This window comes from Aspergillus melleus (genome assembly GCF_016097325.1).
Source record: "Aspergillus melleus strain CBS 546.65 chromosome Unknown contig6, whole genome shotgun sequence".
Lineage (NCBI taxonomy): Eukaryota > Fungi > Ascomycota > Eurotiomycetes > Eurotiales > Aspergillaceae > Aspergillus > Aspergillus melleus.
The window spans coordinates 1640186-1660315 of record NW_025763375.1 but is presented as its reverse complement, the minus strand read 5'-3'; the positions used below and the strand labels follow the sequence as shown (position 1 = coordinate 1660315).

The 20130-nt window shown below is 52.7% G+C and overlaps 8 protein-coding genes across 8 annotated transcripts; 3 read left to right on the top strand and 5 right to left on the bottom strand.

The window, feature by feature from the left end:
• Window positions 1-180: 180 nt before the first annotated feature.
• LDX57_010283 (flavin-linked sulfhydryl oxidase ERV2) lies at window positions 181-949 on the bottom strand (the record flags this gene model as incomplete). The annotated part of the gene is made up of 3 exons (XM_046092037.1): window positions 181-448; window positions 520-648; window positions 726-949. 3 exons carry the CDS (start codon window positions 947-949, stop codon window positions 181-183), a joined length of 621 nt encoding a protein of 206 aa, XP_045948014.1.
• Window positions 950-1529: 580 nt separating this feature from the next.
• LDX57_010282 (ATP11 family protein) lies at window positions 1530-2988 on the top strand. The gene is made up of 2 exons (XM_046092036.1): window positions 1530-1830; window positions 1907-2988. Exons 1-2 carry the CDS (start codon window positions 1550-1552, stop codon window positions 2757-2759), a joined length of 1134 nt encoding a protein of 377 aa, XP_045948013.1. The 5' UTR covers window positions 1530-1549; the 3' UTR covers window positions 2760-2988.
• A 5-nt stretch (window positions 2989-2993) lies between these two features.
• Window positions 2994-5087, bottom strand: bem46 (alpha/beta hydrolase). The gene is made up of 4 exons (XM_046092035.1): window positions 4722-5087; window positions 4128-4640; window positions 3941-4066; window positions 2994-3883 (listed from the first exon to the last, which is right to left on the bottom strand). The coding sequence occupies exons 1-4, from the start codon at window positions 4859-4861 to the stop codon at window positions 3724-3726; spliced, it is 939 nt and encodes a 312-aa protein (XP_045948012.1). The 5' UTR covers window positions 4862-5087; the 3' UTR covers window positions 2994-3723.
• Window positions 5011-5190, bottom strand: LDX57_010280 (uncharacterized protein; the record flags this gene model as incomplete). Its single annotated transcript, XM_046092034.1, has 1 exon — window positions 5011-5190. One exon carries the CDS (start codon window positions 5188-5190, stop codon window positions 5011-5013), a length of 180 nt encoding a protein of 59 aa, XP_045948011.1.
• Window positions 5191-5380: 190 nt separating this feature from the next.
• pre3 (proteasome core particle subunit beta 1) lies at window positions 5381-6346 on the top strand (the record flags this gene model as incomplete). The annotated part of the gene is made up of 5 exons (XM_046092033.1): window positions 5381-5417; window positions 5483-5528; window positions 5606-5620; window positions 5677-5952; window positions 6022-6346. The coding sequence occupies 5 exons, from the start codon at window positions 5381-5383 to the stop codon at window positions 6344-6346; spliced, it is 699 nt and encodes a 232-aa protein (XP_045948010.1).
• Window positions 6347-7661: 1315 nt separating this feature from the next.
• On the top strand, window positions 7662-9258 carry PCL7 (putative cyclin-dependent protein kinase complex component; the record flags this gene model as incomplete). Its single annotated transcript, XM_046092032.1, has 2 exons — window positions 7662-8915; window positions 8977-9258. 2 exons carry the CDS (start codon window positions 7662-7664, stop codon window positions 9256-9258), a joined length of 1536 nt encoding a protein of 511 aa, XP_045948009.1.
• Window positions 9259-11256: 1998 nt separating this feature from the next.
• On the bottom strand, window positions 11257-12443 carry LDX57_010277 (Ulp1 protease family protein; the record flags this gene model as incomplete). The annotated part of the gene is made up of 7 exons (XM_046092031.1): window positions 11257-11311; window positions 11375-11926; window positions 11988-12007; window positions 12067-12116; window positions 12187-12201; window positions 12307-12334; window positions 12423-12443. 7 exons carry the CDS (start codon window positions 12441-12443, stop codon window positions 11257-11259), a joined length of 741 nt encoding a protein of 246 aa, XP_045948008.1.
• Window positions 12444-13034: 591 nt separating this feature from the next.
• Window positions 13035-20064, bottom strand: LDX57_010276 (putative Rho guanyl nucleotide exchange factor). The gene has a single exon (XM_046092030.1). The coding sequence runs from the start codon at window positions 19469-19471 to the stop codon at window positions 14792-14794; it is 4680 nt and encodes a 1559-aa protein (XP_045948007.1). The 5' UTR covers window positions 19472-20064; the 3' UTR covers window positions 13035-14791.
• Between the last annotated feature and the right edge of the window lie 66 nt (window positions 20065-20130).

Genomic DNA, 20130 nt, shown 5'->3' with positions numbered 1-20130 from the left:
AAGGAGGGGAGACTAAAAGCTAATCAATCCCGCGTGCTTCTATCTAAATCCTCGTGGTCAGTGTGTTTCCGGTTTGCTCTCGTACAAGAGTTTAGCAGATGGCGAAGTGCGGGGGATGCAAGGGGGAAGGAAGAGTAACTCACGGGTCCTGCGATTTCTCCATGGACGTGATGATTGGAATCACACCATTTCATTCCTGTCGATTTGTACCGAGGAGGCTCCCGTATTCCGACTCTGAAGTTCTTGTCTCTTGTCGTCTGCCTTCTCATCATCCGCGCATCCGCAATCGTAAAAGTCGCCGATCTTGTTGCAGTCAAACTCGGGCTTCTTGAGCATCGCGTTCACTTCGTTATGAATGAAGCAGCCCCAGCCCGACGCTATATTCCGAGATGAGACTTGTGGGGGATACTTGGCGAGGTGTCCTTGGAAATGCGAGGCGCATTCGCCACTGTGTCGGGGAAGTTAGCCATGTTCCGAACAATGTGGCCGTTCGGCTGCGGTGTCCAGGTGCAAAGGTACCAAGGATAGAGTCGCGCGAAGAGGTAAATGAACGACCGCAAGGTCTCCTGCTGTTCGGTTGTGGGTTCTTCTGGATATCGCGCCAGCATCGTATGGAAGTACTTCCAAGTCGCACGTCCTAGTTCGGCCCTAGAGTGACCCAGAATGATCAGTCCTGCTTGAATCCGGGCGCATCACTCATGACATGGTGACAGATTGTAACCTACTTCGCCGTCTCGTTGCCTAGCTTTGGCATCACCACGTCGCCCTTGGTCACATCATCCTTGGTCAATGCGGCCGGCTCGGAGCCCGGCTCCGGATTCGTGAATTGGCTGGGCGTGCGGATAGCGGCGTTCGACGAATCTTGCGGTCGAATGAGGAAGAAGCAAAGAAGAATGGCTGCAATCACAGCGCCTATGAATATACGTCGAGCAATCTGGCGATTCGCCATGGCGAGAGGGGATAAGTAGGGGTAGAGGGGAACGCTAGGTCGTCAATGAAAGGCAAATGCAATTGTGGCAGGGTCGCTCAGCGACCAATATTAATAAAAGACTGTGCAGGATATTGACTATAGAATTAGTTAGGGGAAAGAATTAGATACAAAGCCATGAATAGGAAGTTCGCGGAACCGTGCCGAACCAGCAGGTCGAACAACTCCTTGCGTCGCGACATCCTTTATTGGAGATCCACGTGGATGAAACATGCGGCCGCGCTTAGTCACTTATGCTCAGCGCATTCACTGCGAAGATTCGAAGCCTCGATTTCCAGCTTTTTAAGGTTTCGACATCGCAAATTTAGGTGCTGGTGGCTTTGAGTGGTTCAATGTATCTACCACTGTCTATATCGCCCTTCAATTTCCTCTATCTTTTGGTGGAGTTGAAGAGCGCATAGTTTTATGGGCAATGAAGTGCATACACATTTAGCTTGAGGCAGCACACCAGGCAGTTAGTTTGACTATGCTGCTTCGTACTCTTCAAATATATGAATATTTCTTATAAACAAATAAAGCAATGTAACATACAACAGCTAGTATATATCAGTGTAGGAGGCCATGAGTGCTTACATAAGCCCGCCAAGCCGAGAATCCCAACTATCAAAAGCGCTCCGCCTTTCTCGATCTTCACCTCCGTTTTCTCCGCAACCCACCAATTACAACATGGCGAATCTCAGGTCATCCGCCTTCCAGTCCCTTCTCCGGACTCGCAATTGCTTTATACGCCCCCAGCAAAGACGCTGGGCCCAAGTGCATGATGTGCGCTTCCTCGCCACGCATCATGATCCCAACCAGGTGATCGATCGATACCGCAACAAGCTGGACCAGAAAGCCAAGGCGTGAGTGTCATGCAACGACTCGGATTGGTATCAATCCCGCGTATACTCGGACAAGCTACTTACAAATAACCCACAGAGAAGGCCACCAGGACGTCGACACCCTGAAAGATGCCTACAAGGACAAGATTGACGAACTCCGTCGCAAAGCCAGCACCCCCCTCACCCCCGAAGCTTCTCCCTCTCCCTCTCCCTCCAACTCGCCTCCGCCGCCGCCCTCCCCAGCCCAGCAACAGGCAAAGGCTGCCACCGACGCCTCCAAATCCGGCATCAAGCCCCTCAGCTCCTACATCGACCTGGAGAAGACCCTCGCGCTCCCGCCCAAGGAGATCGAAGCCATCTGGCGCCTCCGCCACGCCAACAACCCACACTCCATCTGCGCCTGCATCCCCGTCGAGACGTACCAGCGCATTGCGGAAGCCGCGCGCCAGAACCCACAATTCGTGCTGCCCCTGCCGCGCAAGCAGAGCGAGTCCCAGTCGCAGGAAATCCGCGACGAGGCCAGCAACTCCGGCACCGACGGCGCCGGCGCCGACATCCATTTCTTGCAATGGGGATTCCACCCGCCCGCCACGGCCGCCTCATCGCCCGTCCCCGCCGGCCCTCTCGCCAGCTCGCACACCTCCACCATCATCTTCACCCATCTCGCCGCTTTCCAGACGCACGGCTCCTACGCCCAGCCCCACACCACCATCACGCACCACCTCGACTTGGCGGACGAGAAGGGCATCGTGCTCATGCTGGGCCAGGTCATGCCCGACTCCGGCATCTCCACCACCGAGGCTACCTTCTTGGCTAGCTGCGTGCAGCGGTTCTATGACTTCGGCGGCCAGGCTAATGGTCGGAAGGGCGAGTTGCTGCGCATGTTCACCAGGGGCGATGCGCAGAACTTCAAGATCGAGCATCTGCTGGAGGAGGCGGAGAAGCTCTAATTTCTCGTCTTCACGGATTATACTGTATTACCACGATCGTACGGGGCTTTTGGATCCCGAGGGTTTGAGGCTGCAGGAACACATCTAGTCTAGACTATTTGTTATGTACCAACATATAGAATATAAATGATGACTTATAGTACCTCTCACACACGCTCTCTCTCTCTCTCTCTCTCTCTCTCTCTCTCTCCCCCTCCCTCTCTCTGGTTTGATTGTGAGAAAGGGTCTGTTCATCCGAATAATCTACTTTCGATACACATAATTCCAAACAATTAGATAGACTAAAACTAACCAACTCTCCCAGAACTCTCAAACTACTCTCAGAAGAGGCATTCAATTCAATTCAGCTAACGAGAACAGCCGAAAGAGATCCGCTTTACGCCAAATAACCAAGCCATGGACAGCGCCTGTTTGAAAGTCCACGCAGAGAATAAAAGACAAGAAAAAGAGGAAAACGTCATAACAAATCACAAATCCGGCAAATGGGGAGGGTAGGTGGTGGAACGCGGAGTGTAAGAGGGTCATTAAGGGTCGCTCGCCGAGTACGGGGTGCCATTATAGATACAGTAAATGAGAATGAAAAGTTCAAAGATGAGCCAGAGGGAGAATTCTGTCTACCTGAAGTATAGAGGAAGGTAGATGATGAGCATGAGTAAGTGCAGGTGGGATGGAAGCAGCAGAAAGCAAAGGGGTATGAAGATGACAACGAGCAAAACGTGAGAAAAGAAAAGTGGTGAAATGGTCGGTCTAGCCATATCATGGGTCCGGGTCCAAGTTCTCACGCCGAACCATTGTAGGTGTATCGTATACGCGGTAGACCTTCTTGCGCCTAGTCGTGCGAAACGACGGCCCATGCCGAGAGACGGTAGAGGTGATCCAAACGGAAGAGGCCACTGCGAGGTATTTTAACACGGATGCGCTTTACAACGCAATCAGTGGTACGTGAAGTATGGCACGGCTTTATCTATGAAGAATCACCGACGACCTCTTCCATGACAAAGTTGTGAATATGTTCGAAATAGCCTGGCTCAGCCACGCTGTCATTATGTCCGCCGTTCGGAAGAGTGCGCCAGACTTTGCGGCTCGCGGTGCAAATGGCGAATAGTTGCGTCATATTCGAGGGACTAGTATATTCCGTATCTTAGTATTGTGCTCAACAAGTCTTCATAAATAATACTTACGGCACAATTTCGTCCTTCAATCCGCTCAAGAAGAGTATGGGGACCTTGGTGATCTTGGGCAATACTTCTTCACTGGTCCAATACTGGTGACAGAAACGAGCGAGGTAACGTGCGGGAGGGAAAACCCTGGGTTAGTGTCAGCATATACGGCGCAAGAGAAGAACACCCCACGATCGGCAGCACGTACGTAGGAATCAGCTTGCGAATACTCAAGAACGTATTCTCCAGGATCAATCCCTTGATATCGCCGACATCTTGATTCTCGGCGACCAGATTGATCGCCACGGCACCTCCAAGACTTTGGCCGTAGACAACGATGTCGGAGTCGCTGGTTTCGGCTCGCTGTCGGATGTAGTCCAGACCTGTCTGCGCATCGATCTTTAACCCAGCCTCGTCCGGCACGCCAGTCGACAGCCCGTAGCCGCGGTATTCCAGCATCAACACGTTGCATCCCAGGACGTCTTGTAGAACCCTGGCAATGGGCACCCGATGTCCGATATTGCCGGCATTCCCATGGAACATCAAGACGGTGATGTTCCTGGTAATGCGCTTCTTCGAGGGGCGAATGAACAGCGCATGTAACGACTCCCCGTCCGGCGTGGGGATCTGGAGGTCTTCGTAATCGGAGATACCGAACTGGCGGGGCTTAGGAACATTGGTTCGTGCATCAGTAGGGACGTTGCGAGGATAGATCAGCTCGCTGCACACGTGGTCAGTGTCCTATGCGGTAGCAGGGGGGAAATTGTATACTCCCAGGCGCCGGGGTCAGGGTAACACAAACTTCTGCTTGAAATATAAAAGACCGCTCGCGACCACGGCCAGGCCGGACGAAGCTAACACCGGCAACCGCAGGAACTGAACCGCATTGTTGGCCATACCGGCGATGCTCCAAGACGGTGGGGGGGGCGGAGACTCGGACATTATTATAGTAGACAAGATATGATGGGAGTAGTAGTAGCAGGGGTGGATCGGGGTTCGACTGCGTCGGATGTGCGCTGGACAGGGGTGGTTAAGAAGGAGCAGAAGAATCCCATGAAACGAGCTACAAAGGGCTCAAAACAATTTCAATCTCAGGAAGAAGGGCCAGCCTGAAGCTTGTCGATGGCGATGGCGTCCTGAACGATCGGGAAGTTCGTCTCAGGAGACTCTTGCGGGGGGAGGGACGCTCTCACCGCCCGGGCGAAGCTGGCCAACGTAAGGCGCTGGGCTGCCTGGAGAAGCTCCGTCACCGTCCAGAGAAGCTGTTCCATCCTTCGTTCCCATTTCTCATCACTTCGCTCTCATTCATCCTCCCAGTCCACAACCTTTTTCGCTTCTTCTCGAATAACTGGGGTTCAGCTCCTCTCTCGTTGCTTACTCCCTCCCCTTGATCATTTACGGCGAAGCCACGGCTTTGTCACCTCACTTTAACAACCTCCTTCCTACTCGATCTCGGTCAGAATGGTCGGCCACGGCACCTCGGGGATGCTTGGAGAAGGTCAGACAACATCTCGTTGAATTCGATCTGGTGAAACAGGGTGGTAGCTGACTTGCAAGCTACAGATGGCATCCACGTCGATATGAACCACCTGAAGAGCGGCGAGGTCAAGTAGGTTCCCGGGTCCCTGTTCGGGTGCACTGCACTCGCATTGATTGGAGTCCCTGCTAACCATCTGATCTGTATAGCCTCGGTACCTCGATGTGAGTCGATCCTGCTAGGCGGAACGGGAGAATGGGGTCGTACTAACGGGACGCAGTATGGCCATCAACTTCAAGGACGGCGTGATTCTCGGCGCCGACAGTCGAACGACAACCGGAGCTTACATCGCCAACCGAGTGACGGATAAGCTGACGCAGGTTCACGATACCATCTGGTGCTGCCGATCCGGGTCGGCAGCCGATACGCAGGCCGTGGCGGACATCGTTTCCTACCACCTGAACATGTACTCCATCGTCAACAACGAGGCGCCCAGCACCCAGGTGGCGGCGTCATTGTTCCAGGAGCTGTGCTACGAGAACAAGGATATGTTGAGGTAGGAGGGTTCTTTTCTTCATCAGAGGTCTGGGGGATGTACTCCGTGGCTAACCCGGGGGCTTTGCAGTGCCGGCATCATTATCGCGGGATACGATCCCCGACATGGCGGCCAGGTGTACTCGATACCGTTGGGAGGATCGCTACACAAGCAGGCCTACTCGATCGGCGGGTCGGGCTCGACTTACATCTACGGCTACTGCGACGCGAACTGGAAGGAGAACATGACGGAGGAAGAGGGCATCAACTTCGTGCGAGGAGCGCTGCGGGAGGCGATCAAATGGGACGGCAGCTCGGGCGGCGTTATCCGTCTGGTTGTGCTGACGTCGAAGGGTGCGGTGAGACATCTCTACCTGCCGCACATCGACTACACCGGCCCTGGCGTGACCAATTGATTGGGATTCTTGTGTGTATGGATGACATTCATATGGAATGATGATTTGTGATTTTCCTTCTTTTCTTTTTCTGACGTGACGGAGGATTGGGGGACGTTCTTCACCGTAAGCTGAATAGAGAGAGAGAGACGGGATGGCCTTGCCCCGATTAACACGGATATGACTAGATGATGTATCAAGGGAAGCTACACTGAGTAGGGACTTCGTAACGAGGTCGGACGGGTCGAAGAGAAGAAGAATCGAAAGAGTTGAAAAGATGCCGAGAAGGTGCAGCACGTCGGAGATCCAATGATTGCGCCGCCGTCGACACACCTGCGCCATCGGGCTGCTGTCATTCGTCGGTTGTGGTTTAGATCCATGATGGACAGTCCGGACAATTGAAGTCGACTTGCAGATACTTCCTTTTGTAGAGTTGAGAGTTCAGAGAAGACGGAGGTGTTGAGGATTGAGGATCTAGAATCAGCATAGGTGGATGGGTATACATAGTACTGACTCCTTACTGACAGCCTACATGATTGAATTTTCTATATTTGTTTATCCTAAAATTTATTTTAAATTTGATATTCATCCTTCTGTTAGCCTCCGACCAAATCCAGTCAAGGTGACGGGGGAACTGGCGGTGGATCCTGAGGTCACTTCGGCCTGGTTGATTGAAACCTCCAGATTTCCGGATTCTCGACCCTCTCTTCCTCTTCTTCTTCCCTCCTTCTCCTCTTTCTCTCCCTCCCTCCCTCTTCCCTCTTCTCCATCCTCCACTCTTCGCTCTTTTTTATCTCTTACTGATTCCTGTCCTGCTCACTTTTCATTTATATCTGTCACCTTGACTGAATCCCCGCGCAATGGACTCTTCCATTGCCAGTGCTCACCTGTGATTCCCTTCCCACTCGCGTCTGGGTCGGGTTCACCTGCGAGAATAACACCGCGCTCTGGCCCTTATTTGCCATCGTCATAGGCCCGGACTTGCTTCGTACTATCTTGGGTAATTGACTCTTAGATCCAGTTATCATTGCATTGTATCAGATCCATTCATCCCTATCTATTTACTTCCCTCCTGCCTGGTCACTCCTTTGTTCCTCTGGTGGTTCCGCTCGTATATCTTCCCCCCTCCGCTTGCCTACTTTCTCCACGTCGTCATCCTATCTTGATACATCCATCCCCCTCCCTTTCCATCTCCATTAAAGATCTCTAGCCCAAGAACTCCATCACGTCCAATGACCCCTCATCTCGCATCTTCTCCCGAACCGGGCGCCGTGGTCGCTAACTTGGTTCCCCCGATTGGTGGTTATAGTGTCGCCATCGGCTCCCTCGACTTGACATGGGATCAGTCGCTCTCGATCAGCCGCGGTCGGATCACCTCGAAAGCTCCTACACCATGCTGGGAGGCGCCGTCACTCCCTCGGAATCCGCGTATCGACCGTCGTCTCGCCACGCCGCTCCGTCAGCGCTGGAATCCGGCAGCTCGAGGTCCGCGTCGACCAATACCACCCCCACTTCGACTACGGCCCCGCCGTCGACGTCCGCTGCGGGCTCTGCTCGCCTCCCCTCCTCCCACCATCCGCAGGATGTGCCGTCCTACCTGAGTCGTCCATCTCACCCGAACTCCCTACCTTCGACTCGGGCCTCGTCTGCCACGCCGGGTTCGACCTACGCTCAGCCCCCCTCCACCAGTCATATGCCTCCTTCCGCCTCCTCTCATGCGCCGCCCCATGTCGAAGGGACTGCCGTCCCCGCGTCGCGCCCGGACTCTCGCGCCTCGCCGGCCTCGCCCCGGCTGAGACCGACCTTCCAGTCCCTACGCTCCCTAGCCGGCTCGGAAGCCAACTCTCCCAGTCGCATTAAAGTGCGGGATCTGTCCCACATCCAAAGCTTCGCCAGCGAGGAGTTCCTCGCCCAGTCACAGCGGGACCAGGCTCCCGGCCAGTGGTCTCAGGAGCGCCAGTACGAGATTAGTTCCATGCCGGTCACGGACATCATCGAGATGGTTGCTGGGCTTCTGACCAAGATCACTACCACCAACGACATGCACCACGAGCATGTCCATCGCCATATCCCCCCGCCCGACGGCACGGCGAATCTCAGCCCCCAGGCCACCAGCGTGCTGGCCTTCCACGGCAAGAATGTCCCGAGTATCAGCATCCTCAGCTACCTGACTCGGATTCACAAGTACTGCCCGACCACCTACGAGGTCTTTCTCAGTCTCCTAGTCTATTTCGATCGTATGACCGAGATGGTCAATCAGGGTCAATTGGATCGCCTGCAGCGCCACTGGGATCCCATCCAAACCGAACCCTCCACGGTCACAACGCGGCCCGCGTCGTCGGAGGGCTCGACCGGTCCGGCGCTGCACGCCTCGCCGATGGTCACCCCGCCGTCGTCGACCGGCATGAGGGCTCAGGACCCCACGTCTCCTTCCATATCCCCGTCTTTACGTCCTCAGGAGGAATACGATCCCTTGTCACATTTCTTCGTTGTCGATAGCTTTAACATTCATCGGCTGGTCATCGCCGGCGTGACCTGTGCCAGTAAATTCTTCTCTGACGTTTTCTATACGAATTCACGATATGCAAAGGTATGTGTTCCCGGCTGGTTTGGGAATCCGTCCGGTATCTTGCTGATGCCTCTTCACTCAGGTCGGAGGACTTCCGTTGGTTGAACTCAACCACCTCGAACTGCAGTTTTTGTTGCTGAACGATTTCCGTCTGTCGATTCCCGTGGAAGAACTGGAGGCGTACGGAACGATGCTTGTCGAGTTCTATGCTCGAGAGATTGTCACGCAGCAGCAACAGACACAACCGCCGCCCCCTCAGGCAGCAGCCACAGCGCCGTATTCGCAGTCCGACGAGATGTATACGCGTCGCGAGAAGCACCGCCCCGATCACTCGGAAGTTCGCCAGACCCCCACTCCGCCTTAACGCACTCGAGCTAGCCTCAACCTTCCATTTCTCTCCACTTGATGATTCCACAGTCTGTCTCCATCTACCCCCTCCCCAACATGAACGATATTCCTCTCGAAAGGACAGCAATCTCGCTCGGATTCCTTATGTCGATAAAGGTGGTAACTGAAAACCGTTACCTCCCCGCCGGTCTCCATTCCCGCTCTCTGATATATCCGGCAACTAGCACTATTTAGTTCTCGCGCATCTTCGGGTCACAGATTTGTTATTCTACTTATAGATTCTTTGGCTGTGAGCGTGTTGGTATATTCTATGTGATATTGTCCCACCTTGTGCCGCTGGTAGTTTGATTGCGAACTGCTCAGTTATGGACATCCTATTACTGCTTTTGCATATTGTGTCTCTTTACATTGGCCGGTGTTTGCAGGTGTTCTTCCTTCGTTTTACCTACCTCTGGGGCTTCCCGTTACGAATGTTGTCTTTCCTCCTGTAGCTTGGGCTTGTTCATTTCCTCATAATACATTTACCACCTCCTATCTATCCTGTCCATTTCCCACAGGGCCCAGCTGCTGATGCTACGGCCCGACGCGCCACTTCTATAGCCGGCGTTTCTTGCCCAATCGGTAGAAGCCGTCACAGGTCTGTGCTTAACTCCGGATCGTTCCATCCATCCCTTTCCTCTTGGTACACGCTTGATTGGAGGAGCGGTCACCTCGGTGAGGAGTCCTACGTCATTGGCTGGATATGTTCTTCCCAGTATGATCTCTCTACAGCAAATAGATCGAAGAGACCTGGACTGGCATTGCCCCCAAAACCAAGTAAATACTATAGGCAGGCAGGACATATGATGATACATGAGAACTCCAGAATTATAAGCTGACTAACTGAAACCCCTCTCACCTTTCTCATTCTCAACCTTGAAATTATCTTCCCAACCTATCTATAAGCTAGTGTTATTCCATCTACCATCTGGCTCGGATTTAAGCTGTAGGGCTGTCTCTCCCACGCGGCACGGACCGTTCTTCCTAGCCTTGAACGTTCCTGGAACTAAGCAACAACACCAAAGACCTTTTTATCTCCGGCCGAGAGAGCTCAGAGGGTCGCAAGTTGCCTCACAAAGGCCATAAGCTTCGTCGAGTGCCTAATACTATATATAATCAGCCTGCTGGGCGCCCGAGAACTGGGCACTCCTTATTCTTAAACTAATATCTCACAATATTTCTTCTAATCATTATCACCTTTCACATCTATCACAAACCCTCACAAAGGCCCAAGGTCCTTATAACTATTAGATAGTATTAATTGACTAGAATACACACCATACAAGGCCTACTTCTAGATTATACTATTTGTTTTCTTTATTCTATCAATAATTGCTTAGAGTATTTCTACAAGTATATTATATAATAAAGAAGATGTTATACTATTTTAATCCTTCTTATATCTTTATAATAATAACTAGATAGATGATTTTGTTCTCTCTATAGTAAGATTATCTGGTTAATCACGTATAAAAGTCCGCGCGAATGCGCGGACCTAAATGCTTGTATGTATGTACAAATGGCAAAGACAGGGAGGACCCAAGGAAGGAAGTATTGAATCTAGGAAGTAATAAGACGATAAGATTATCACTGCACTGCTAAATGCAAAGTTGTGTACTGGACGAGCTGCTGAAACCAAAAAGGACAATATGATGCAAAAAGCAGACACCCACGCATCTCGACGCTCGAGGGCTGATAACACAGGGATCCAGATGCAGAGCATGGGTCACAAAAAAAGAGTATTTTCTGGGTCTTTTGGAATGAAAAGAAGTTGTAGGGGAAAAAGAAGCCAAAAGGAGGAATGTATCAAAGGTTCCAGACTGTAATTTCATATCCTGTCATTGTCATATCCCATTAGTGTCCGCCTTCTTCTCTGCATGCACCAGACAAGCCAGCCCATGTTATGCTATGCTATGCTATGCTATGTGGATCGACGGTCTCGTAGTCGGGGTCGGAGTTATATGTTTCATTTCCATCAGTCAATTCTCGGTGGACTCTTCGATTTCTTTCCTAATGGACTTAGACTGGCACTTGATGTATCAGGACGGTTAGCATCATGACAGCTTGAAGAAAAAGCAGAGAGAAGAACGTACGATCGACGCCGCTCGCCTTCTTTCCTAAACCCATCGATGATCTTGGCGATTTCCTTTCTCCCAGCACGAGCGTCGACTTTCCTTCCGCCAAGACTCATACTGATCTTCTCGCTGGCGTTGGCCGTCAATAGCCGCTTCAGTAGCAGATGGCGCATGTTCAAGCAGACGAAGACGCCGCAGTCACTGCCATTCTCCTGAACAGGCGAGTCCTCCAGATGAATGAACCGAATGGGTCGACCAAGTAACGTCCCGAATTTGGCCGTCACTGCGCGGGCCTCCCAGAAATTCCCGGGGGGAAGGGAGTCATAGTGGAACGCGATGCCGTCCACGATGGAGATAAGAAGTAATGACCAATGGGTCCCGCCCTCTGCTTCGGTGACATTACGGCAGTCGTTTATCGGGAGGAAGACATGCGTTGTGCGCGTGAAGTCCGGTAGTGCCTCGCGCAATGTTATCGGGTTGGGTGTTTGAAGGATCATAAAGGACATGCTGGGTCGCAGGAGTACGATGTTGGATGTTTTAAACTGTACGAGGAACTCGCGCTCTAGATATCTGGAGAGATCAGTTTTCGCGGTGGGCGAGAGACCAATGGGAAGTCAAGTGGCCGACTTACTCCTCCCAAAAGGAGATAACCTGCACCAGGTTAGCTTTGGGAAGTCCATCCATCCTACAACAACTGTGATCAAACACACATTATCGGTGAGCCAGTCATTTTTGAGTGATTGCATATCCTCTCTGGTCACTACAAGCAAGAAGAGTCAGGCTTTCTCTTAGGTCATTCAAAGTTGGCATCAGGTGTCGCAAAAACGTACATCGAACATCATGATCTGTACGCTCCGACCTAGTCAGACCTCATTCTCGTATCCTTTTGTTTCGTCTGTCGCTGCAAACTAACTACTAGATCAGACGGGGAAGTAGATTATGACACTAACAGCTGAGATAGGCATCGTCGGGGTTCAACTGAGAGCGGTTAGCGCATTAGGGATTAGGAACAAGTTAGAGTAGAGCGACAACAACGAAGTCATCAGAACCACACAACTGAGCCTACCGTGTCACCGAACCGCCTCATCCTCTTCTGAAGTTTTCCCAACCCACCGTCACGCATTTTCCGGATCGTAGCCTGGTTGTTGACTCGAGAATCCTCCGCGGGGGAGAACCGAACAGCCAGTGACGGTTAAGAATGGGTCTGCCTAGACAGAATCAAAGGGCCGCGCTAGTACGAAAGGTGGATGGGTCGTGCGTAGAACCGTAAGACATACGAATAATAGGGCGATTTCGGCGGTGTCCAGGATAAAGATATGGAAAGACGGAGCAATGATTGCGGCCCTTGGTGGACTCTCGCTGGCGGGAGGCGATTGGAAAGGAGGGGAAGGGAGGGATGAGATCGGAAGTGCGTCAGAACGGATTGACTTGCTGTCGAGGCACGCTCGGTGGAATGAGGTGGGGGGAAGAAGGGAAGCCAAAGCCAGCAGTTGATCAATGACAAGTGAGCCTAAGCAAGGAGAGCAGGAGTGCGCTTTTGCTTTCGAGTTTCAAGAGAAGAAGCCCCTTCCAGCACGCAGACGTCACTGGTGGCGCGGGCACGTGACGCATCTCGGCCGCCCGAGGTTCTTGGAGTCTCCGAGTGTTAAAGAATCAAGATATCTACCGTGGAAACATGGATGAAGTCGCTTCTACTGCATTAATTGATGTCATGGTTTGACTCAAGGGGTATCTAAATGTACATATATCCACACTTCTTCTCCTTCCACATATGCCAGAGATAGATAATCCCACGCAAGACACATTTTGCACAATTCTTCAATGCCCTGACAAAGACTCCCCAAATGTATTCTGGACAAGTAACCGGAAGATGAAGGTGGAGGAAATAGAAGAAGAAAAAGGGGGCAAGTTATTCAAAGGAGAGCATATCAAGGTAAACGCCTCGGTAAGAGGAGAAAGCCATAGGGCTAGGCTAGTATCACGCTGGGTATCAAAGGCAGAAAGAAAGACTGGTCAAGAAAAAGAAGAGACAGAAAAAGAAAAAAGAAAAGGAGCGCCCGGAGAACAAGGCAAGTCAGACGTGTTTGTCAGACGACATAGCAACGAAATGATTTCGGTTTTGGTTGACTTATTAGATGGAGCTCACCCAAGGAAGAGCCAATAAACCGAACAAAAGTCCGATCCGGAACATGTACATTGATATGAAAACATGTAACGCGAAGCATCGTGGCATCGTAGATATTAGCCTGAAAGTTTGGCGAAATGTTTGTTCCAGATCCAGCCAACCTGATGAGTAGGGTCGTCCTGGTTTTTAGCCAGCCACAATTCACCCTTCTCGGCGATGACATCGAATATTTCCCCGGCGACGTAGGTGAGGTACGGATATCCAGCTTCCCGTCGCGCTCGGTCAATATTGAACTCGTAGATACTGGCCGCGAGGAATAGCACCGTCGGTTCTTTGGAAGCACTGGCTTCGGTTGGGGCACTTTCGTCTTGGGGATTGTCCGACATGGGCATTGCTGACGAGAAAAAGCCCGAGTACCGACCGGCAGGAGAGGTTGGTTGGTCTTCATCTGGCTTGGTCGAACTAGTCGAGGGGCCTATGATATCGGCAAGGAACGGAGAATCAAGACTCAGCCTAGGAAGACTCGGAAATGACTCTGTCTGAGTGACGGAGGGAGGAGGCGCGGAGCCGGACGATGCGCTTGTGATTTGCTGCAGTATTTGGCTTCGAGGGATCTCCGGTGCCTCCGGAGCAGCGCGACCAGAATAGGACGAATCAGCTCTCAGGCGTCCGTGAGATAGCTGTGATTGACTGTCGATGCTCGGAGACTGGAAAGGATGAATCCCGCTGCTGAAATCATAGGAGGCCTTAGGTGATGCTTCCTCCATAGTAGATCCGACACGGGTGCTGACGCTGTTCACAGTGGATGGGCGTCGCGGGGAGCTAATAGTGGCCCCAGTCGAGGGGGTATTGAAATTGACGAGATTGACCGCATCGGCGAGCAACGACCCATTGCAGATACCCAGTGATAACACCTGTGCCTCGGAGAAATTGAATATTGCCGACCAGTCATCCACGAGTTTGTGAACATCCTCCGGGAATGCGTCCACAAGGGGAGCGAGCTTTTCCTGCAGACGATTGAACCAAGTTGTTTGTATCTGGACAAAATTCTTCAAACAGGCCTCCATCAATTTTGCGGTGAGGGAGTATAGTTTCGGAAGCTCGTCCTTGAGTGTTTCGTTGAGAGCAACATATTGCTCTCCTTGTTCCGCGGTCTTTTTGTCGGGCTTATCACCTCGCTCCGTGATGCTCTTGAATCGAGCATAATCCATCAGGCGTTTGTCGCGTTTCTTCATCACCCTTTGCGGTCCATCGTGTAATTTCAATAAGGTGACCATGGGCTCGATGACACTCTTTCGGACAACCGCAAGCTAAAAATCTCGAGTCAGCAAACTTGTCCTCAAAACACAATCAGAGAGACGATGTAGTCCCTTGCTACTTACATGTTCCGGTAGCGCAGTCGTCACGATGTCTTGAACACAGACTTTGAGCTCACGCCATTTTCCCTCCAGCTCGGAGTAATTGGTTTGGGATACGTCGATAAACCCCTCAATTGCCATCACGAACTCGTTGAGACAGTCAATCGATCCTTGGGCCTCGCGGGTATACATCTCGGCATCTCGCATGACGACTTGCAACTGGAAAAAGTTGTCTCCAAACCTCTGGGCAAGTTTGTCGTACTCCTTGTCTTCGACCAACTCAGAAAGACCCACTTGCTGTCTCAACTTCTCCGTGCGGCGCCCAAAAGCTTTCGAGAGGCCCGTCCTGACATCAGAATCTTTCCGTTTCCGGGCAACTACCTGGCCGACCAGGTCTGCGCGCTTCTTCATCTCGTTGATACGGACGGATATATTAGTGACCTCCTCTAGGGCAGTTACAAGTGAAGCACGATCTGGATGATCACTGGGTGTCGAGTCAAGGAGCTCACTCAATAGGAGAGGATATTTCAAGATCCGCTGGACAGGCTTTACAAGGAGCGAATCCAAATCCCACGCTGTGGTGAGGTCTGACGCCCAATCCCGGCATTCCTTGAGCCAGATAGCTACTTTGGGATTCCGCTGCAGGGCTTGGAGTTTCTTGTTGGCGGCATCATGGTTTCTCAGGTAATCCGCGTAGACCTTTTCCATGTAGGCCATGTTGGTAACGAATGCCCGGCCGATAAAAGTAGCGGTGTCTTTCTCCAGCTCTGATATTCCAGTCCCGGTCGGGGTATCGGCGTCCGTTTGGGGAACGTGGTGGTTGCGACTGCGTTTGCTGCTCCACCGTTGGGACTTGGGCATGATGTATACACTCTTGGCCGCTTCCTTCAGTGCATCTTGGAAACCCTGGGAAAATTGCACAACTTGGTCGGAATTTGCGAAAAGAATCTTAACATCCTCTGATGAGAGATCCAGGCATGAGCTCGAAGTTCCTTTGTAGATATCGTCCACAACTTTCATGTCCCTTCCGAATGTATATTCAGTGTCAACAAGTTCCTTGATGACGTGCTTTCGTTTCTTGAGACGCCGTTGGTCCGGGGACGGAGAGGCATTATCTGTACGAGGCGGTTCTGAAGTAGAAGGAACCAAAGATGTCGCCGACGAATCCAAAGCATGGGGAGAATGCGGACGATCAACGCGTCGAAGAGATGAATCACCGCTGCTACCGCTGCTCTGGACCGGACCCAGTGGGGCGAAAGCGCCGCTCGCAAAAGTACTCAAGGAAGCTTTGGCGGAAACCATCCCGGGCGAGAAAGTGGAAGCCTGCTGGGGCACAGTGCCGTCTTCATTTGCGTCCACAGATGAAGGCGGCAGAGGAGGTTCATGGTTCGGTGCAGGAGGATTTGTTTGGCTGGAATCGCGTTCCAAAGAGGATCGAACGTTGATGGCTAGGCCAAGACCTTCATCGGTGCCATCCTCAGGACGGGGCCCTTGGGTGCTGGGGGTTACAATGCGAGGAGTAGGATCACCTTCATACTTGGTACTCTCGCCGATCTGGTCCTTCGGGCCGGACTCGTTGTGGGCAGCGATCTGCATCCAATCCATGATCGACGGCGATGCATGTTCCCAATCGTCCCGCAATACGAGGCTCGCACTGTGGCCTATGCGTTCCGATGGTAAGTCCTCGGGTCGGGATACCACGACCGCATCATCACCCAAGCTATCACTCTTGTTGTCTGACTGCCTGGGTTCTGGCGTAGCACGGACTGCCGGCATGGGAAGATTATGGCCTCTGCCACGCGCGAGTTCTTCAAAGTAAAGCTGAGTAACCCGCCTGGAGTCCCAGCCACCCAGTCTTGCTAGACTCGGCGCATTGGAATATCTATAAGCGTTTCGGGTCGGTGTGCCTTCATGGTTCATTTGAGGCGCCGTGTTGTTGATCAGGTTCGATGATGATGAGAATGGGAGTTGATGGTCCCCGGCGACAGAAGCGGGCGTGCTGGAGGCGGCAGAGCACGACTGAGTGGTGGCTATTTCGCAATCATCGGCCGAGTGTTGAGCGTGGGAGAGGTCATCTCCACTACCCTCACATTGATCATCTGTGGAATGTTGGTTCTGAAGAGAGGATGACCACGAACTCAAGCTCCACCTGTTTGGTGGCTCGCTGGCAGTGGGGTCTTGCTTCATGTAAAGGTCGCAAGACCCTTGATTATCGCTGCTGTCCATCGAGTCCTCTAGACCCAAGGCATCCCGCAACATGATCGGTATGGACTCCTTATCATCATTGTCGGAATAGCTGAGGTCCGGTTCGTCGCACGAGGAGCTACTGGGACTGGACTCGCGGGTCTGCATGATCTGACTCAAAAGCGTCCTGTGCGAGGCGTGAAGATTCTGTCGAGAAAGTTCCGCCTGAGGCTCCGGGTCAAAAGCAGTAACGTGCGTCTCGTCCGATGTCGACGTGACAGCAGAGGCCGGCAGGCCGGATAGTTTGGGATCGGCATCTTGCCCATTGCTTGCGATGATCGCATGTCCCAATGTTGGGGAATCCATCGTCACCGGATGATCTTCAGTACTGTCGCCCTGGTTCACCTGCACGCCAACATCGGTATCAACATGGAGTTGAGGGGTCGCTCGCGCTGGCCCCGTTCCAGAAATCGGATGCTCCTCCTCATGGCAAGTCTGCGTCGATTCATCTATCACGGTCGCAGTGTCATCAGGCTGTGGAGGTGTTTGCGGCTGCGGATTCTCATGTAGAAACGAGGTCGAAGTAGTAGGGGTCCGTGGACGCTCTGTCCGGTCGTCCTGGGATTTGACTTGACGGCGAAGTTCGGCAGCCCTCTCCTCCTTCTGCTCATTCTCCTGAACCGTGCGATTAAAGGCCTGCTGGATTCGGTGTCGTCGAGTCGCGAAATCCACATTTCCCAGCTCCGGCAGCCTCCGTTGTCGTAGGTTTCGCGGATCACGGTCGCGGTTTATTTGATTTTGGAAATTTGACACGGTTTCCACTACCTTCGATCGTGACGAGGGAGGCGCATGCGACACGGGCTGACGGGGTCGTGAGCTACGTAGCGGCGGCGATTTCTTCGGGGGAGGAGCAGCTATGTATGCCTCCAGAAGAGCGCCTTTCGCGGGATGTTGATGACGCGACCGACCGTGGGCCATTTCCCTCCTGGCCCGTGGTGACAACGCAAACGCTGCTTGGCCATCGTCGGGAATGTCACGAGCAGATTTGAGCGCCGGTTTGGGAAGACGGCTAACACCTTTCGGAGGCAGTGGAATTTGAGCGGGAGACCGGTTGCCGAAAGTTGGACTGGCGGTAGGCGAGGAAGCTTCCGAGCCCGACGCCGAATTCAGGCGGCGAGACGAGATAGGAATGCGGGATTTGGAATGTGGGCTTTCCAACGGCGGTTCAGGGTGCGGCTGCAAGGGGCCCGAGACCGCCATGTGGGATTCAGAAGGGGGCGCGGGCGCACCTCCGAGCCAGTGTCCAGAGAGATCACTCCTGACCCTTCGGTGACTGTTCGGGTTAGCACCGTTGTTCACGGCCTCAAGAAATGGCGTCTTTCCCAAATACCACGCAGTCGGGGTCAGTGGCGAGAAGCTGAACGGCGGCTCGAGTTGGTCGAGGAGCGCGGGGTTTGGACTCGGAACGCTCCCTTCAGAACCTCGACGTCGCAAAGGCGACGGTTGTCCATATCCCGAATCCCGGAAGCCCGTGTCGACTGAGAGCAATTCACCAAATACAGGCCGCCGAGGCTGCGACTCCGCCGGCTGCAAGGGCGTCAACGAAGGGCCCTCGGGGTATTTCCTCAATGGAGGGGGAATGAGGTCGGAGGAAGCTTGACCCGAGGTCAACGGCGAGTTTAATCGAGAGCACTCGTTCGTGTCTGGGAGGGAATCGAAGGTACCACGGCGATAGGATAAAGGTTTGGGTCGGAAAGACGGATCCACCGGACTGGCTGGGCTGGCGGCCCTCGAGGGTTCACGGGATATCGGTGTCGATGCGGTTGGAACGGGCAAGACTTGATCGACGTTGTTGTTGAACTTGTTTATCAGATCCTTGAAAGAGGTCTGTCTTGACCTTGCGGTGGATGCCCTCACCGAAGGACCCTTAGTAGCATTCAATCCGACCCCGCGATAAGACGAGTCCGACGTTGAACGATATGGCTCTCGGCTTGCAGACGTCACGTTTGGCGGGTGGGTTGGTAAGGAATAGATACGCTGAGAAAGCGCGGGACGTTTCTCTGCGGCGTCGTTGTTCTTGACTCCGACCATCAAGGTAGCGTCCGGGTCAACGCCAACACCATCTTCCACAGCCAATGAAGTCTGATGCGGGCGATAAAAGTCGTCAGGGTCGGGGGAATCTCGACCGCAACTTTCGGGGTAGTCGGTCGAGGATAGGTCGGTAGGTATGCGGAAGGCTTGTGAGCTTGTGAGACGCGGCTGCTCGGTGTATGTGGTGGTACTTGCTAGGGAAGGAACGGGAGGTGAAGCCGGCGCGATAAGCGATACGGTATGTGATGGAGCGTCGTAAAAGTAATCGTCGTCAGGAGTCGGAGAGGATTGGTGCCGGGGCTGATGAGGGTTGCCTTTGAGAAAGCAAGAAACGTGCTCGACATCGCTGCCGGACATCTTGCATTCTTCAGGCAGGTAGTCAAGAGGAAATTTGTGCTCCGACCTGGGAGGAGAGAGGGAGGAGATTTTTTTTTTTTCCTTTTTTTTTCTTCTTTTCTTTTTTTCCCCCAATTCTCTTAATTCTCACCCTTTGATTTTCTCCCAACGGGTTGGTTGGCGGCAATGCTTCCTGGCGGAGGGAACTAAGTCTCGCGATGCGTTGTTCACACCTGGTAGGCCACAGATGAGGTTGCAGATGGACCGGCCAGAACTACAAAGCAATCATCACCGGGTAGCACTACCCCAGTAGGGGGTCATGATTGAGACAAGATGAGACCACCAAATCAGCGGAGCAATCCTGGGTCTGTGCTTCGGAAACCCCAGAATCTATTCTTGTACTCGATAGCGGGCGGTTTGACGAGGACGGAGGGGAGGAAAAGTAACTAGGACGAAGGAAGTAGCGGGAAGTGATAATAATAGAAAACAGCACGGAGGGAAGGAGAAAGAGAGACCGAAAGGAAAATAGAGAAGAAAATAGAGAAGAAAAGAGAGAAGAGAAGAGAAGAGAAGGGCAAGGGTGGTGAGACGGGCGGGACAGCAACGTTTGCACGGCGTCTAGGAAGCAGGGGGAAGAAGACGATGTGGAGAGGAAGGAGAGGAAGACCAAAAGTTGTCAC

Bases quoted from the DNA above. Each gene is read 5' to 3' on its own strand.
- bem46 (XM_046092035.1), bottom strand. From the start codon at position 4,861: ATGTCCGAGTCTCCGCCCCCCCCACCGTCTTGGAGCATCGCCGGTATG. The intron at 4,641-4,721 runs GTTTGTGTTACC...CCACGTGTGCAG, and splicing joins CTTTTATATTTCAAGCAGAA to CGAGCTGATCTATCCTCGCA. The intron at 4,067-4,127 runs GTACGTGCTGCC...ACACTAACCCAG, and splicing joins ATTCGCAAGCTGATTCCTAC to GGTTTTCCCTCCCGCACGTT.
- LDX57_010276 (XM_046092030.1), bottom strand. From the start codon at position 19,471: ATGTCCGGCAGCGATGTCGAGCACGTTTCTTGCTTTCTCAAAGGCAAC.
- LDX57_010282 (XM_046092036.1), top strand. From the start codon at position 1,550: ATGAGTGCTTACATAAGCCCGCCAAGCCGAGAATCCCAACTATCAAAA. The intron at 1,831-1,906 runs GTGAGTGTCATG...AATAACCCACAG, and splicing joins CTGGACCAGAAAGCCAAGGC to AGAAGGCCACCAGGACGTCG.